The sequence below is a fragment of the Rhamphochromis sp. 'chilingali' genome (genome assembly GCF_963969265.1).
Source record: "Rhamphochromis sp. 'chilingali' genome assembly, chromosome: 14".
In the NCBI taxonomy this organism is placed as follows: Eukaryota; Metazoa; Chordata; class Actinopteri; order Cichliformes; family Cichlidae; genus Rhamphochromis; species Rhamphochromis sp. 'chilingali'.
Genome location: NC_137941.1, coordinates 22,426,265 through 22,445,432, shown reverse-complemented (window position 1 = coordinate 22,445,432; position 19,168 = coordinate 22,426,265). Strand labels below are relative to the sequence as shown.

Sequence of the window (19,168 nt, the reverse complement as noted above, 5' to 3'; positions counted from 1 at the left end):
CTTATTGTATATGCATTTACCGCATGGTGTTTCTCATAGACTTTCCTATCTAATTCCCATCCATTTGGAGGAAAAAACCCACTTAATTGGACACAGAATCAGGGACACAAATCTCCAGCTGCATAAATATTTTAGAGGAACGCATCAAGCAGTCGCTCCTATCTCTGTCGCTAGTCTCTGTCTTTGTCATTCCCTTTGTGCTGTGCATGCATACAGGTGCACCTGAAAGCACTCTCTGGATGTATATGCTTGCACGGGTTTTGTAAAAGTTATAGTTCTTTTCTTTTTTTCTTGTGGTCATTAAAAGGAACACATCTTTGGCTTTAGCTCACTTAAGAAATCCATTTTACTTACACACTAGACAAACTCTTGCGTGCAAAAAAAACGGGCAAGCAAACACACACGCACGTATACGGTGTCTTTAAACTGGGACGCTAAGATAATTGGGGTAATGATTTTTGCATTATTAATGAACCAAGCTTCATACTCATCTTAATTGAAAATGTTCTTTTATCTTCAGCACATGATGACTTTTTGCTGGCTTTGTATTGTGACTTGGAATTTTTGTTGTGTGCTCTTTTCAGCAAACATATTAATTGAAATGACTAACTACAACTCAGGAAAGGACAGGCTGCAGTGAGGCATCATATCTTAGCATGAGGAGTAGATCGAAAGTTGGGGGCAGAGAGGACAGAAGATTAAACAGGGGTAAATATTTAAGGGCATGTGCAGACAGAGCGCTGATCACACTTCAGCAGGAGTGATGATATCAATAACAGGTTTCTATTGACTTGTTCTACTTTGTGCCATCAGTCAACAACCAGCATCAGATGCTATTGGCTGATGGTGTATAGACCTTGCTCTTGTAGCATAACAGCACTAAATGGCAAGCTTCTTTCTTTTGGTGGTGAAATACACACGTTTACGTTAAAATAATTTCAGCTCTTGTGTTTGTATAAGTTTGTCAGAGGAACAGTGCCTGGATCTAGGCTTAAGGCAGTGTGTCATTAACTCCCGTGGCCCCGAGTGCCAGCTCTCACTGGAGATGTCTCTTTACGACTGGACAGACTTACAGATGGATGGATGGATGGATCATTGCTTCCTTTCCTCTCCCACCTGCTCTGTCATTGTCAGTTCTTCTGCTGTCACCTTGATTTAACATCACATTTATTACTCCTCCATAATTATCATACTATTTAATGTTTTGATTTGTTATTTATGCCATGTTGTAGCCACAAGTGGCCCAAAATTTAATAAGCACACCTGAGTAATGCAACTTGACAACCGAGTAAGACTGGTACAGTGGCCACGAAGGCTGTACTCTGTGATCTGCTTTAGATTACCTCGTGCACATGACTGGAGTACAAATCTACACTGAAGAGCTTATCTTCAAGTATAGGCACAGTTAACATCTCTCAGTTAGTAGTGGGGATGTCTGTGGATTTTGTTGGCCTCCACCCCAGCTCCCTCCTTCCGGTAATAGAGGTCTCAGAAAATGCTGCTTCACAAAGCCTGAGGATACAAAGTCCAATGGTCCACAAAATGTCTAGAGACATGTCTAACCCAGATTCACAAAGTTTTTGGAAAGGGGAGGAAGGGGCTCTACAGTTCTGTTTGCAGATTTATTATCTAACCTAGACATCACTATACAATTGATGGGAGTTTAAGATCTAGAGCTGCAGTATATGTGCAGTCATTTCCCTAAAGGTAGCAGTAAGCTCAGAACATTTGTATCTTTGAAAGCCTGTCCTGTTGATAGAGACGTCAGATGATGCATTGCTCATATGGGGTGTTGGAATAACAACGTATTTTCTTGTTTTATTTCTAGGACTTGCTGTATGAGGCTTTTCACCTTGTTTTCTTTAATACTGAATTCCCATTGTGCAGCCCTTGTCAAAGCTAGCTTTGCTGTGGGCCTGAGGGTGTGGAAAGCCATGTGCTTTTCCCAGCGCACATATCCACCAGCTGCTTCTTTTTTACGAGACAGCCAAGAAACTTCTCCGTCAGGGCTTTCTGTCTAGTTTTTGCATTGTATAAATATAAACAGGCCTTAGGGAATGATGTGAAGTTTACACAGATCTGAAGCCGAGTAGCTGATGTAAATGACTGAAAATAACAATAATGCTCACCATTTTAGCTAAGGTTTTTGTATTAACTGATTACCAAGAGCACAGTTGTTTGTCTGTGAGTGGAATTTATTGCCTTGTTTTTCCTCCCTCCGTTCTTCCACCTCCTCTTTATTTTTGTGTCTCGGGCCGCAAGAGGGAAGAGGGAGAGGAGCATGGGTGATAATGACTTGTCAAATTAGAAGTGATGGAACCTGCAGCGAGTGTAAACACAATTCGGAATGTTCAGATGACATTTTCCAAGCTGTATTTCTACTGGGGAAGATTAGCAGAGTGACAGCTCAGCCTGAATCACATGGATCACAGCTGCACAATGGAGAGCGCCGGCACACACATACACACACACAGAGACAGAGAGCGAAGAAATAACTGGCATTTTAATACAACACTGCAGACTGACACCTGCATAGACAAACACAAAGACTGCCCCACAGAAGGAAAAAAGGCAAGTCTGCACACAAGCTTTGCATTTGAGGATTGTGTTATTTGAAGTGCTTTTCTTCCTTGGCCTTTTTTCCTAGTTATGGTCCAAGGGACCTGGCTCAGTCAGTCAGGCTGTGTATGGATTCATGTCCATGTGGGCTGCCCACACCCTGTCAGCATGATGGATGGTGTTCACACACAGCCTTGACTTTATATCTTATAGGGACTTTATTTGCATGTGCTCTCATTGCCAGTAAAACTGCACATGATGTAGGAGAGCCACTGACTTTTTAGTTGTTAAGATATTAGGGCCTCCTGTTTCTTAGTGTTCTATTTTACGCATGGCCGTCCTCCCCCAGCAGAAACCGTGAACGGTGCTGCTCATTTCCCAAGTTCGCCTATGAAATAAAGAGCCATTTACGAGGAACAATGTCCCGGCCACCACATCTCCCTCTATCCTGCCCCCACTATTGGAGAGATACTATTGAGAGTCCCGGCCACATCAATTTGGGCCTCAAATGACTTTCTCCAGCTGGCCAAATCCTGACAAGCTTTCTGTTCTCCTTAAAAAGAGCCCCTTTATCATCAAGAGAAAGGAAGAAAGGATGAGAGAGGAAAGGCGAGAGCGGGAGAGAGCGAGAGAGAGAGAGGGAAGTCAAAAAGCTAATGTCTCAGTGACACCCTTTTGCACACAACAGGGGAAATTTCTGTTCTATAAAGGGTTCTGGTTAATTTGAAGTCAATTGGAGAGTTATTAAAAGGATCTGAGTGAGCTGTGCTGAACTTGGTCAAGGGCAACAAACCCACCCTGGTTTCTGTATGAACAATAGAAACAGGACTCACCTTCAGGCAAACTTGAAAGTTTCTGTGATTCACCCATAAAACACTTTTGATACATTAATGAATACTGTGGGTCTGTTTACTTTCAGATTCTAGCCTACTGTCATTATTTAATCAACAGATGTATTTGCGTGCCGTTTCTTTCGGAGCAGATCCTGTGGGGTAAATCTCATTTTTGAGGATCTTATTTTTTGTTTATCTCTCAAAAATCCATCTTGCCTTTGAAACATCTCTGGCAATATAAATGCAAATGCAAACATCTACTGTTATAAATTAGATTTACTTAATTTCACTATCTTCCCTGTATTCTTCCTGTGGTCCTCAGGTGAAGCTTCAGTAGTTTAATGCTGCACTGCTGTGTATTACATCATATTTTACAGAGCAAGCACTGCAAATATTATCACATGGAGAAAAAAACTACTGAAATAAGCTGCAGAAAAATGGTACAGCCAGTGTATTTCACATACAGTATTATATTTTGCTTAGGCTTATGTGAAGACACATGTGAAGTATAGGTGTGGTCACTTTTTAGCAGTCCATTAATGTGTGTAATTGTCTCAGTTTACTGGGGATGATCTGTTATGCTTGTGATAACGTGAATTCAATTTTCCACAGAACAGTAACCGTATAAAATAACACAGAAAAAATGTAATTCAATAACAAATAATGGATAATAGCTTTCAGATATTACAGCAGAGATTAAGGAAGGTCATTATCTCAGAGTCACATATAAGGTTACATAAGGTTGGTTTGCAATAATGGTGGCCATTTACAGTCTGAAGGTGGTTTTGAAAAGAGACTCCAATGTTCAGACTCCAATGTTTGTTAGAATAAAAGGCCCATTTTCTAAATCTAATGAGCTAAATAAGTTATAACATATAAATTTAAACTTTAAACACTGAAAACCATGAAATAAGAAAAAAATGTAAATGTGAACCATCCAAGGCAGTATTTGTAACATAATCAGGAATTGTAGTGAAATTTATTTGAAGAAACTGGACAGTTGTGATAGTGGTGATCGTTTTTTGTTTTTTTTTCTTAACTTTTTCAGTATCATTATCAGTTAAGTGCTGCACAGTTCAGTGGCCGCAAACATGTGAATCATGCAGTTCTCTTTGCGATTGGTTACAGAGTCGTCCACGAAAAGTGGAACCTAACGGTGCAGCCAGTTAGGAAGATGATAGCACGTTTTCTCTGGTACCCAGTAGCAACTTTATACAAGTTAAATGATGGAGTGTGGAAAAATCATAGAGTTGATGAAACATAAAGGAGATTAATGATAGAAGAAAACCTGGATGTGACATACGCTGAGAGTGATTAAAGGGGTTTAAAAACAACAACCAGTTGGTATAGATTGACTAACAGTGAAAACATTTTCTTCATCGTTTTATGGAATTTTAGTTCTAATTATTTATGGTCTATAATTCTGTGAAAAGCAAACAAGGTAAATTGTGTCTGAAACGGAATAGCTTACTTCCTGTTGTTTCTAGAAAACTGGCATGCATCTGTCGCTTTTACCCAACTCAGAGTATTTTCTGATGTCCTCCTCCTACCAGCTTCAGCAAAAACATTGAGACTTTAAAAGATCCTAATCTGAAGTAAATTACTTATTTAATACTTCATTCTAACTTTCTGCTCAAACATACAAATTTGGGCTAATATAACAGAGGCAATGGGGACCGTGAGTTTGGATCAGCTGGAAGTTTTGTGCAAACACAACCCATCACTTGTTGTTTATCCCTCTTCTTGTATCTTCTTCTACATAATCAGTCTTTCGATATAATAATATACTGCATATGTGCACAGTTTCACACAGTTATAAGAATCTAAACAAAAGGAGGCATGAAAGCAATCAATGTTGCATATTTCTACAGCAGGTCAGCAGTTTGGGTATTCCTTTCCTTCGTGTGTAGTCGCATGATGATTTTCTTCACTCCCAATAGTTAAATGTAGTGATGTATTTATTTTGACATACAACTAGTGTATGTGTACATTACCCATAAAACTCCTGCTAATGATTAGCTACAGTCAGGGAGTAGATTACTCACATTTTGAAAGACTTTTGGAAGTCTGTAAATGAGTGTATAACAGGTTGACAATGCCTTATATGCAATTTAGAAGATTATTTATTTAAAATTAAATCTTTGTTGTTGCAACTGTTTTTGTTTTTTTGTTTTTTTGTTTTTTATTCAGTTGCGACAGAAAGAGCACAGAGGCAGATTTATTCAAAGAAGAGTGATGTTCATCTAACTTTTTTCAGAGCAAATGCAGTTCGCCATCTTAGGAGAGAAATTATCAGTATTTCTTCACATTTGCATATAAATGAACAATGGTAAACTGTTAGTGAAAGAGAACGATTTAGAGACAGAGAAGTACAGAGTGGCACAGCACAAGGGGGAGAGATAAGCAAAAAAAAAAAAAAGCAGACATCACGTTATTTGTCCATGCTGGAGGTTTTTCTGGAGTTCTAGCAGGAGAGGGATAAGGAATTGGATGGATTTTCCTACAAATAATAGGAACCGTGTGTGTTTAGTGGTTGCACAACTGGATGTTTAAAAATGTTGACACTGGGGGTCTATAGGTACTGGCCTCAATTGCATAATTGCAAAGGTTTCAGTATAAATTATCTTTTTGTAATTGCAGGTTGCAAAATTAGCTCACGTTGGAATAGTTTCCGACAGACAAATTTATAAAACTTAGAATTTTGTATTATTCACAGAAATAGGAGAGGTGTGCACTGCAATATGTACTGCAAATGCCAACTGAGGCTGTGTGAGGTGCTGTTAGAAAGTAGCTTGTTTCACTGCAACAGTGAAGGATCAAAACAAAACCAAGCTGCATTATTTTCAGATGTTCTTGTTCTGTAAATACCAAATAATTAAGACAGATGGCAGAAGCTAATTTTGCTCATTGCTGAGTTTCTGAGTTGAATCAGCTGGCAGTTAACATATGCAGACCTGATTGATGTGGGTCCCCTACCTATAAGAGTTCTTAGAGTACATTTTTATTTCAAAGAATCAGAGCAAACATCACACATAACAACATTAAAAAAGACTGTGTTATTTTAAGCAGAGCACTGACTGCATTAGTGTACTGGCACCAGCTCCTGCATTCATACTTTACAAACACACTTACTCACAGCTCTCAGCTATTATCTGACTTATTACTTCCAATCATATTCATGCAGGTGTACATGAGGACATTAATAACTGCAAATATCTTGCTATTACTTGCTATTACTTAGGTTATACATTTATGTCACAGTATGTCCCTCATTATGGGCTTTTTATTTATGTGGAGATCCAATGTTAACCTACCTCTGATTCAAGGCTGGCAAGCCTGGAAGAAGCATTCAGATTCAGGGCACATTCAGGGACACGCAGAGGAACAGTTGGCTAAAAAGACAAAGTCAGTGATTTACAGAGACAGCTGGGATTCTATCACTACAGGTTAAGACTCGGGTAGTGGTTGACTATATTGTTCCTTGATTAAATAATCTGGAGCCTAGATGGGGAGATAGAGAATTAAGGCCCAGTAATGAGCCTAAAGGACACATTGTGATTGGTACCTAAGCCCATTTTAAAGACTAATGTGTGAATGGTTTCTCTATATTTACTGCTCTGTATATTTATTCATTCCATTAGCTGAATATAAAGGACTTATAGTACTAATGTGTGCAACACAGTAGATTTAAGTCATTTGAAGAAAGCTTATGGATGGTTTATAGAATAGTGGATGTTTTATTATAGATTATGCACCATTACACCCCCCACCCCCCTCCACACACACAAACAGACACACACACAAACTTTTGTAGGGCCTGAAAGCCATCGAGAGATACTGTAGTTCATAATTATCCTTAGATATAGGCGAATTTAGGAGACTTTGTTGGTCATCTGTTTCCCTTTTCAGTCACCGGTTAAACAACAAAGCAATTATTTATTGTTATAAAGAAAAAAAAGTCCAAAATCACCAGTGGAGGAGGAAACACGAGCGGGCCAAGCTACAAGTCATAGGGGCATAGGGAGATAGGAAATAGAGTCATCCATGTGGCGTGGGTGTAAACTGAGAAAATGAGAAAGAGAAGAAAGAGACAGAAAGTTATTAAGTATCCTTATCCACATATGATCACTGAATGTCTTCCTGGCCTGCAAGAACCCTGCCGCCCACCTAACGTTTGATAATTACACTTCATTAAGAGAGCAGGTAGTGATGAGAGAAGCGAGTCTGATAACTGAGAGCAATGTGAGAGCGAGTGAGAGACATGGAAGCCCACTGGAGGCATATGATGTTGTGAAAGGATCACAGGAATTTGATTATGGGAGAAACAAAGCAGGAGTTGACTCGGGTTGGACGTAGCTCAATCTGTGATTTTATGTTAGGAGGTTGGGTTTGGTTTCCAAGTGTGCGTTTGCTTGTTTGTGTGGCTCCACGAGTGTGTATGCATGAGTGCCAGTAAATTTATTCTAGCTCAGGGGTCTGTATTTATTGCCTTGCTTTAGTGTCACATGAAGACGGACAGGTCTGGACCTCAACACAGAATGTAATAAGGTTTCTTTGAAACGCGCACACATACACGACACACATCCCACAGCTTGACATCCCTCCCCCTTGCTATTTTCTTGCACCAGCCATACCTATACCCTCTATATCATGTGCTGTAGTAGTGCTAGGGCAACAGCAGCACACTAGCACTAGCCAGTAAGGGAGTACTGCAGCTCATGGTACTGCAGTAAAGGAGGTGCAGAAGCCACCTTTCTTCAGACTGACAGTCATGTGGGAATGTGTCCATATGGAAAGACCCTTTACAGTATGGGCTTGTTTAAGAGTGGCCGAACAGAATCAGTACAAATGCGCGACGTCCCAGAGGAGCAGTGAAGAAAAGAGAGAGCTTCTGTATGTGCGTGTAGATATGTGTAGTGCTGTCAGTGTGAGAGAGTGAGAGGTGGGGACTGCAGTATTCCTCCAGCGGGAAGCATTGATTTTCCGGCCCAGCGTGGGGATGTGGGAAATGTCAGCCTCTAATTGAGTTGATAAAACCATTTTGAGTCTCAGACGTAAATATGGTTTCCCCCACAAAAGGCCACCGCATTAGACAACTCCCATTGGGATGTCTGTAAGGAATGAAAGGTCTCCTTGTGTGTGTGTGTGTGTGTGTGTGTGTGTGTGTGTGTGTGTGCGTGCGTGCGTGCGTGCGTGCGTGTGTTTACATATACATACTTTTATGCATGTGGAGTTTGTTTCTCAGACAGCTCAGGTCTGCACGGTGAAAGTAAAAGACAGGCATGGAGCTTCTGAAAAAAGTGTTTTCTTTCATTGCTTCATTCAGGCAAGCTTGTTAGAGTAAACAGTTTTTGTTGTGGCACAGGGGGCAGAAATGGATATTGTGAGCACAATGAAGAGGTCATATCCATTAGAGGTGTAGAAGGTGCATAAAAAAAGGATAAATGAAGCCTCTGTTGTCCCTGTTGATTAGTAGATTGATATTCAGAGAAGGGAGAAGATTTACTTTCTACTTCTGTGGAATGATATTTATGTCATAACAAATGTAGAGGAAATTCACCCTATTGTTTAGTTTTTCTCTGAGGTTTGTATTGCTTTTTTTTATTTTTTATTATAATGTCTTGTGGCTTTTTAGAATGATTAAAGTATCTAATAGTGTATCGAAATCTTCAACAAAAACATTTTGTGTAACCTTAACTGTGCTCATCATTAAGATGTTTGACAGTTAAAGTAATCAAGTCTGAAGTTCTGAGGTGTGTAGGTAAACACATGTGAAAGTACAGTTATGCCTGTTTGCATGCATTAGGGCATGTGGGCAGAGTGATAATTAGACAGGGCTTCACATTTTATTCCATGCACACACCTTCTAATTCTCTCACATTCAAATGTACGTAAGTGCACACACATTTGTAGCTAAGCACGCTGCTAATTACTGACATAATTAGGCAGACAACCATTCGTATAGGGAATGCACACTCATAAAAACACACACACACCTACACACACACACGAGCGCGCCCACAGAAAGACACACATTACTTCCCTGGTAATTAAGAGTATTAATTACAAGCATAGCTGTCCCTGTGAGGCTCCGTATCACTCACAGACTGGCACGCAGCAGGGTTCTTATTACTTTATCTCACCACACCATCACTACTTCTCTCTGTCTCTTTCTCTCAGTCTCTGGTTACACATGCACACACATGCTTTCAAATATACACCTGCTGGATAAACAAATGTTACCTAATTAGTCAGAGACAGATAGCTGGCCATAGGTTAAAATCCAGTAGCTTGGGAACTAGGAGAGATGTGCTTGCCAGAAGTAGAACAGACCAGCGTGCCTGGTAGGCCCTGCCAGTTTCTTTGATTTTGTTGTGAGTTGAGTTGCCCTATATGTTTCATAGATAAGGCTTTAAGGTCCAGTTCTCATCTGTGCTGCACATGTTAGGTTTAATTTTAAAACTGTTTTCTTCTGAACTGCACTATATACAAAACCTTAGTCAGATAGCAGAGCTGTAGAACTGTAGGACAAGGCACAAAACCTGTTGAAGGGCTTATTCCCAACAACAAGCTAGCCTTGCACTGTGTTGCACTGGGGCTGTGGTGCACCCACAGCACTTGAAGGTGCATGACATCATTTATGAAGATATTTTATGGTTAATTCCAAATGTCACAGTGGTTATATAAGACAGTCAAAGCTTCCTTTGCAGAGGGCATCGTAGCACATATGCCCTGGATGAGAAATGTCAACATATCAGGTAAGGAGGGAAGAGTTGTCTAGCACTGACGTAAGCACTGACGTAACAAATTTAATTGCAATCTTCAAAAAATGCACACACTATGGAGCTAAAAGTCCTCTGCTATATGACTATCTATTCAGCATACACAATGAAATAACGGTATACTTGCATACTGTATACATAGCTTATTGTCTTATTACTAATAGAGCTATTTGAGGGAGTGTTTCAAAATACACACAGGACATTGTTGTTTATGACCCAGCAATCTTCCCTCCTGTCCTAAAGCAATGTGAGAATGCAAAATACCGATGTGTTGCTTTGTTGTTACATAATATATCTTTGAATATACTGCATACTGGAATTGCAGTACTAATGCTTATGCATGATTTATGATTTTATGACTCATTTTATAAATTCACTTTGGTAACGATGCATGTCTTGTTCCTTCTCTTTCTGCTTCTTTGTAGTGGATGGCTGTACAGACTGGTCAGTGGACTATCTGAAGTACCGGGTCCTTCAGGGTGAGCCGGTACGGATAAAATGTGCACTGTTCTATGGTTACATCCGAGCCAACTACAGCCAGGCACAGAGTGTGGGCCTTAGCCTCATGTGGTACCGCAGCTCTGGCCTTGGCCACAGTGACTTTGAGGAGCCCATCTCTTTTGATGGCGTGCGCATGAGCAAGGAGGAGGACGCAATTTGGTTCAGACCTGCTGACCTTCAAGATGTGGGCCTTTACTCTTGTGTCTTACGGTAAGTTTGAGTGATGTCTGTTCATATGGAACATGGAAATATGGAAGAACCTGTTCCTACAGTAAGGCAGATGAACTAAGCCTCTTACTTATAGCGAACTACCTTTGAAAGACATTATCTAGAAGCTACCAAGGTCACATACAGTAAGAGTGAGAAGCTGACAAGCTTCCTTTAATTATGTTTTTAAAAGTAGGGTAGGTCATTCTGTCAGTTAAAACTACAACTTCTAAATGTGATTAAGAAAAAGAAATGGGGTTCTTATTCTTTTTAGCAGGAAGTATCTACCAGAATGGACTTCTATCTCTATGACAGTGTCAAACAGGAAACATCTATCAAAATGAACTACTGTCTCTTTAAACGGGTTAAAAGTGCAGATTATCATTCATGTGGTTAGATTAATTGGCAACTTAACATTTCCATGAATCTCTACCATGGAGGTGAGATTGCATTATGCTTAGAATCATACGAACTATACTGATAGAAGTTGTTGTACTGTGATACCTATATGTGTTGTCAAGCGAAATAATAAGCATGTTATAGCCATTTCACGTCCCAGACATACTGTGTATGATGGTGCTCCTGGAGAGCGCACAGGACAAGCAGCACCGGGAAAATGCAGTGCTCTATAAATCTTAGTATCCAACAATAATAATATTATACTTAATAATCTAAATACAATATAGCTACTGCAGAAGAGGAGAGGACTTCAAGGGTTACATACCTAGATGCAAATCTGATATGCACATGCAGTGATAAAAGTAGTCAAAGCTAGAGAGTCTGTTTCTGTACTGTACCTGCCACGACCGTATGACTCGACAAGTCAGAAATGATGTACAGTACTGTGCAAAATTTAGCAACTCCTCGTTTTTTTAAAAAATATTTTGTTTCCGAAGAGCCAGACTTGTTTATTTTTCAAGCGGTTTTGAGCAGGCCTTTTGAAAGTCTTTAAAAGTTTTTCTTTGGACATTTGCTGGAGTTTGACCCATTTTCAGTCCTTGTACCTCACCAATTTCAGAAGAATTTTTGTTTGTCTGTTTGCTTGGTGAATTGCTCAACAAGGAGTGTGTCAACCTCTAAATCACTGGAGCATAAAAAAGCACCTACAAAACATATTTCTAGAGACATACTTAGAAGTTGATTATTACTGACAGGGTTTATTTAGAATTTAAAAAACTCAAAACTCTGTGACTGCTAAATTCAAATGTACCTGAAATGATTTAGTTTATATACTAAGCTACGGTAATATTATCCAAATAGAACAGAAACGGTTTGTTCAGAAATATTAATATTTCAAATTAAATCAGCACATATTCAATTTCCCACTTGAGAATAAGTGGCAGGGCATATACTCAAAGGCGACATAATCTCACATTTTTCATATAAAGTGAAATTAAACTCTCTTTTCATGAGCAAATGTGTCTTAAATCCTAAAACATCTCAAAGATTACATGACATGACTCTTATAGAGCTGTCTTTGTATGAGTGTTGAGAGACAAGAAGTGCAGTGAACTATAAATCAGTGTGAAAACGCTCATCTTGAAAGTTTACATTTAGATAAGGTAGAGTGAATCTCTTTTAAAATCAAGTTCTGTAACCGTTAAATGTAAGTAAAAGTAAGTTTGTCATTGACCACATTATCAACTTTATCAACTTGAGACAGAAGCACAATGGAGTTGCATTTGTGTGTTTAGTAGAGGAGTTATACATACTTTGTTTTCAGTTAAGATTAAAATACCAAATTCTCCATTTGGTTTTGCATAGAAACATTTACAGACACAGAGATGCAGCCAAATATAGGCAAAAAATAAATTATTAAATAAATCCCACAGTCAGACTTCAGTGGGTTGTTACATAGAGACTTTTCATAATACAAGATGCATAATCATGTGGCAGTAACTTATTAACCTTTACAGTAGAGAACATCCCTCAATAAACGCCTCATTGCAGTTCTTCATTTCAGAGAGATTTTAATAAACCCCGTTAAAGGCCTCATAAAGACCCAAAGAGGCAGGATACATGGAGTGTGACCAGGGGGAGTGTTTTTGTGTGCAATGATACCCTGAGCTATACCTGCATTTCATTATTGCATGCTGTAGTTACAGTTTTGCACAGACACTTTCAAGTGCTGTTTTACTCTTAGTTAATATCGTCTTTTATTATTAACAATTTAGTACATGCTCTTGTTTATAGTTGCAATCAGAACTTTACATCTTATATATCTTTAATTATTTTAAAAAACAAGAATTTGATGCACAAGTTTGAATTTATTTTGTGTTTTCTCCAATCTACACGGGTTCAAAAGCATATATACAAGCTTAAGTAAATTTTTACAACCCCACTAATATTTGGTTACATGTACCTTAGAAAGTTGCACCTCAACTAGATGCTTGGTAGCCATTAACAAAATTCTAGCATGACTCCTGCTGGATATTTCCCCACTCTTCTTGGCCAACGTGATTTAAATTTGTTGGTTTCCTGGCTTTGACCCAGCATAGACCATGTTTTCAATATGGTTGAGTGGTTTGGGGAGACCATTCCTAAAGTTTAATGTTTGTCTGCTTTGACCAAAACCAATGTGTGTTTGAGCTGTTGAAGCATTGAGTTGTGCTGAAAGCCTGATTGTTTAGCTCTTGATGTGAGATGAAGTTGAAGAATTTGGAGGTAGTCCTCCTTCTTAATTATTCTGCTTTGTGCAATATTCCAGCACCACTGACAACGAAATAGCCCCAGGGTACGATGCTACCACCGCCATGCTAAACAGCTGGCAAAGTGTTATTATGTTTGAAAGCTCCATCTTTACTCCTCCAAATATACGTCTTGTTATTGTGGTCAAATAGCTCAGTCTTTATCTTGTCTAACCAAGAAACTTTTCCCCAGAATGTAATTTTTTGTCCATGTAGGTAACTGCAAATTTCAATTAAGTTTGAAGGTGTTGATTTTGGCAGCAAAGGCTACTTTCTTGCTTGGAACCTTCTTAGTTAACGGCGATTTAAAACTCACTTCACTGTGGACAGTCACGCTGGTGTTCCACTGGTTACCAGTTCCTGGCAAACTTGAGCACAGATGCTTACTGAGCATTCAAAATTATTTTCTTTGCCAATTTTTCCAGACTTTGTCAAAGTGGTGATTTATCTTGTAGAACTCGTACTTATGTACAGTTGTTTGAACTGATCATTTTGGAATCGTTAGTCATTCAGAAATGCCTCCAAGAGACTTTCCCAACTTGTGCTAATCTACATTTCTCTTTCTTAGATCTTCACTGATTCTTTCCCAACTTTCCCATTGTTCGGAGTATTATTCAATTCAGTGAGTGCTGTCAAACAACAAAGAGAAACTACCAGTTGTAGTCAATCGAGCTCACTAATGAGAAGTTAATGGGCCTTGGCCATGTGAAAACATTGTAAAACCTTCAGCACCACTTATTAAAAGATTAAAGTGAGTGTATCTATACATCTGAGCCGTGCTTTTTAAAGTGATTTAAGATTGATGCTGTATAATCATTGCACCTTCGATAAAGAACAGGTCAGAACAATCATATCCATGATGACTGTTGATAAACTTCTGGCCACAACTGTATACACTGTGTTGGAAATTCTGTGAATGCTATAATTCTGCAGAATAGTGCAATCGTAACAAAGTGCCCCCAGCTGTGTTTTCCTCTCTGCTTGTGTTGAGCTGACAGGATTTCGAACTTCTCAGATATCCTAATCAGAACACTGCAAGAGATTTGCCTCAGAGCTGAAATCAATTGTCTTTTTGTTAGAGTGTAAGCTTTTGAGTCACACACTGTAGCACATATGACCCAAACATTCTCCCCTAAAACTCCCTGCAGGCAAAGAGGAGTCTTTTCTTCACCCCCTTTAGATTACAAATAGGAGTTTCAGTATACCTTAATTTACCTGGAGACATCTCAAACAACCCTATAATAATAATAATAATAATAATAATAATAATAATAATAATAATAATAATAATAATAATAATAATTGGGATGAATAAAAAAATGACATAACCATGCTACTATATATTAAAAACAACATCTCTAACATTTTCAAAAATTGAATATATAAGGTTAGATTTATAGTTTGGCTTTCTATATATAATATGTAAAGTTAATAATCTGGCTAATAAACCATAATGATTTACTTGGTTTGTTGACTCTTATAATTAATGTATTCAATTAAAATCACAATATGTGCCACTGGTACAGTATTGTAGACAGAGCTTCACTTCTGTGTGTTTTATTTTCTCTTAGATTATTTGCTTTTCTCAAAATCTGTATTTAGCTATTAATTAATAGCAAATAATTAATTTTTAGTGTTTGCACAAAGTGCTTGCTCAAAGAGAATTTTTATTTTTTTCTACAACATGGAAAGTTTTCAACTTACACTGTGTCAGTGCTATATCAGTAACGTCCTTGATAGAAAATAGTTGTTAATGGAGACGTTAGTATCTACTGAACAGTTTGCACTTGTTATGTTATACAGGTACTTATATTCATGTACACTTGGGTTAACTATGATTTTTTTTTTTAAATGTTATCAAAAATAGACAATTAGAGGGTGTTAAGGTGCCTGGGTCGTCGACCCAGTGTTTTGTGTTTTTTGGTTCCTTGATTCTGTTTATTTCATTATATTCTAGCTTTGCCTTATGGGTTATAGGATTATTCTTAGTTTAGGTTCTCTGTGTGGGTTTTGTTAGTTTTAGTGTTCTGGTTTTCTGTCTGTGATCCATAGTTGCTGTCTCCCCTGTCTGCTGTATCCCCGTGTCAAGTATGCGTCTCTGTGTAATGTTTCCTGTTTTACTTTGAAGGTCCACGTCTTATGTTAATGTATCTGGTTTTGCTTCCCCTGTCTCGTTAGGCCTGATTTGCCCCAGCTGTGTTTCCCTCCTGTTTCCCATTCCCTGATTGCTCCCTCTGTGTATTTAAGCTCTGTGTTTCTCTGTGTGTCATGATCTACCAGAGGTGGGACCAAGTCATTGTTTTGCAAGTCTCAAGTAAGTCTTTATCCTCAAGTCTTTATCCTCAAGTCTTTATCCTCAAGTCTTTATCCTCAAGTCTTTATCCTCAAGTCTTTATCCTCAAGTCTTTATCCTCAAGTCTTTATCCTCAAGTCTTTATCCTCAAGTCTTTATCCTCAAGTCTTTATCCTCAAGTCTTTATCCTCAAGTCTTTATCCTCAAGTCTTTATCCTCAAGTCTTTATCCTCAAGTCTTTATCCTCAAGTCTTTATCCTCAAGTCTTTATCCTCAAGTCTTTATCCTCAAGTCTTTATCCTCAAGTCTTTATCCTCAAGTCTTTATCCTCAAGTCTTTATCCTCAAGTCTTTATCCTCAAGTCTCAAGTCAAGTCTCAAGTAATGTCAGGCAAGTCAGAGTCGAGTCTCAAGTCACTGGTGTAAAAGTCCGAGTCAAGTCACAAGTCTGAAACTTTGAATTTCAAGTCCTTTCGAGTCTTTAAAAAAAAAACGAAAAAATAATGTTGCAGTTATGCTAAATGTAAATATTAGACCATGTAATTTTAAAATCTGTTTTTCTCAACACATGACAAAATAGTGAACTTAGAAAATATACACAAATTGTGAAATTGCACCTCTTTAAAATGCAGCTCAATTAAACCTAGCTCCAAGAATAATTTTCACCGACAGTTCTGTGATAAGCTGCATGTTATTCTTGGATGCGGTTGTAGGACCGGCTTTAAAATCGCATGACAAAAATATCATACACATTAAAAAGAACTGCATCACCAACGTAGCCTGGACAACATTTGCTAGTTAGATGAAGTCAGCTATCTCATTGTAGCATATTTATATGCATATTTATAATCATACGGTTCTTGGAGTGAGTGCATACACTCGTGAAGTTTAGTAACTTCAGGTCACTGCAACAAGTCCAGGTACAGTTTACCGACGGATGGGTGCAGGACCTTGAAATGCACCGTGTAGAACGAAAGACCATCGTACGTATCATAAGTTTACCAGTCTCACAAATCGTCTTCATAAATACACATTCGTTAACCGTTTATTAATAGGACCTTTGAGCTCAAGGGTAATTAATTAGTAGTGGAAATCATTTCTGGTAGCATCACAGAAATGTAGCAGTGACAACAATATTGTATGCTGTAATCGTACTGGGCAATTAGTGATACAAAAAACCTGTTTTATCCTGTGAATAAAAGTATATGTTTTTGTTAATGTACCATAATAACAGAAGCGAAACACAATATTGTGTCAGGACAATTCACTATTTATGCACAATAAACACAGGAGCATAGCGCGACAATTTCTGTTCAGCGCCAGACTTGCTTGTAACCTATATCACTAATTATGTTATGAAAATGACATATTAACTACTAAAAAATACTGACCTTCGTGTAAATGCTTGGAGCAGACTAACCTGTGAGCTGGAGTGTTCTGGGACGTTATATTTGATCTTTGAATGGCTGCAATCCAGGCCATCCGTCGCGTCTTTGTTACTTCGGAAACATGGCTTGAACAATTTCTCTTCAACGACGTAATCCGATAACAACCGATCTCTTTACCCGTCGGCTTCCCGTGGCTGTCATGCGACCGGCTATTGCAGTTAATAATACAACAGCTTCTTGACATTTTTGTGTTTCTTTTTATCGCTGTGTGACTGATTTCAATTGAAAGCCTGCGTGCGCTAGTACCGCTTGCCACGAGTTCCCAGAATCCTTTGCGGTTCTACCCGTGAATGACGTTACATTTTCAATCTCTATATAATATGCGTGTTAAATTTTATATTTGGGGTAAAATATCAAGTCTTTTCAAGTAAACCGGTTCAAGTCCAATTCAAGTCCCAAGTCATTGGTGTAAAAGTCCAAGTCAAGTCACAAGTCTTAGAACATTTTTTCAAGTCAAGTCTAAAGTCATAAAATTAATGACTCGAGTCTGACTCGAGTCCAAGTCATGTGACTCGAGTCCACACCTCTGTGATCTACTATCATATATGCTGTGTGTTCTGTCTGCCTGTGTGTTCTGTCTGCCTGTGTGTTCTGTCTGCCTGTGTAAGTTATTTGGAGTCTTAGTTTTGTTCTGTTTGAGTTCACGTTTGTCTCCGGAGTTTGCACTTTGGGTCCTCCATTTTACCACTCCTGCCTGCACTCAGCCTACAAATGACAGAGCGTATATATTGTAATATACATATTTTGATCCATCATCCACTACTAACTGGAAAACTTCTGACTGAAAACTTCAATCACCGGCTTCATTTTTCAGCATGACAGTGTTCCCATCCTGTACACTGCCACACAATGACAAAGACATATCTTAACATAGCATCATGTTAAAAGAGAATGGAGCAAAGGCAACCAACATCCCAAGAACAGTTTTAAACGTCCTTCAAGAATCCTGGAAAACTATCCTGAAGAGTACTTAAAGAAATGTACAGAAAATCATAAGAATTTACAAAAAGTCATCCCTAAGAGAGTTCAGGCCGTGTTGAAGTATAAGATGGCCATATCAAATACTGACTTTGTAGTTTTGTAGTAGTTTACTTTAAGAAGTTTGTAGTGCAGTAAAAACATTTGCAAAGTAGAGACAAGTGTAATATGAGTTTAATTATTTTTAAGAACTTTTTATTTATGTGGTTTTAGTAGATGTGTAGAATTACACATCTGCTATAGAACTAAATATTTAGTAATACACATTTAGTATATGTTGCTTTCCAAAAAACCCCCCCACATGTATACAAATTGTAACGTGTTTAACCAGTTATAACCTTTTACTGTAATGTAGATAATAAAATAAATTACAGTAGAATCTCCATCTGTATATCATTCCCTTTATGTTAAGGGTTTTGTCATTTTTCAACCAATAAATCATTACACGGGCCTTGAACTTGTTGGATATAAGCCAACACAATTCCTACACAATTTTATTAGAATTCATTCAAATCTTTTCGAGCTATTGTGTTTGCAGACAGAATGATGACATGCATGCGAATGCTACCAAAAACATAACCTCCTTGGCAGACGTAATGAGGGGTCTCTTAAGACTATTTGCATGGTATAACACATGCCCATGCTACAGGATTGATTAGTCTGAGAGTTAGTCCATTGTTAGGTATTTGCAGCATTTATACAAATTTATGTTATTTAGTATTAATTAATATGATACATGCTTTTATAAGGTGCATAAACGGTATAACTGGGTCATTTTAACCCATTTTGTTAGGTGGTTGCCAGGCAACATAATGACACTATACCTCCTGTTGTGAGATATAGATGAGAACCTTTAGGGACCTTAGCTGTACCTGTATGCC

The 19,168-nt window shown here is 38.3% G+C and overlaps 1 protein-coding gene across 4 annotated transcripts in view; it reads left to right on the top strand.

The window, feature by feature from the left end:
• il1rapl1a (interleukin 1 receptor accessory protein-like 1a) overlaps window positions 1-19,168 on the top strand; it is a 178,838-nt gene that overhangs the window by 57,680 nt on the left and 101,990 nt on the right. For all 4 annotated transcript variants that reach the window (XM_080902276.1, XM_080902278.1, XM_080902277.1 and 1 more), the window contains exon 3: window positions 10,600-10,885. In XM_080902276.1, coding sequence (XP_080758402.1) covers window positions 10,600-10,885 — 286 coding nt within the window. The remainder of the gene's footprint in view (window positions 1-10,599; window positions 10,886-19,168) is intronic.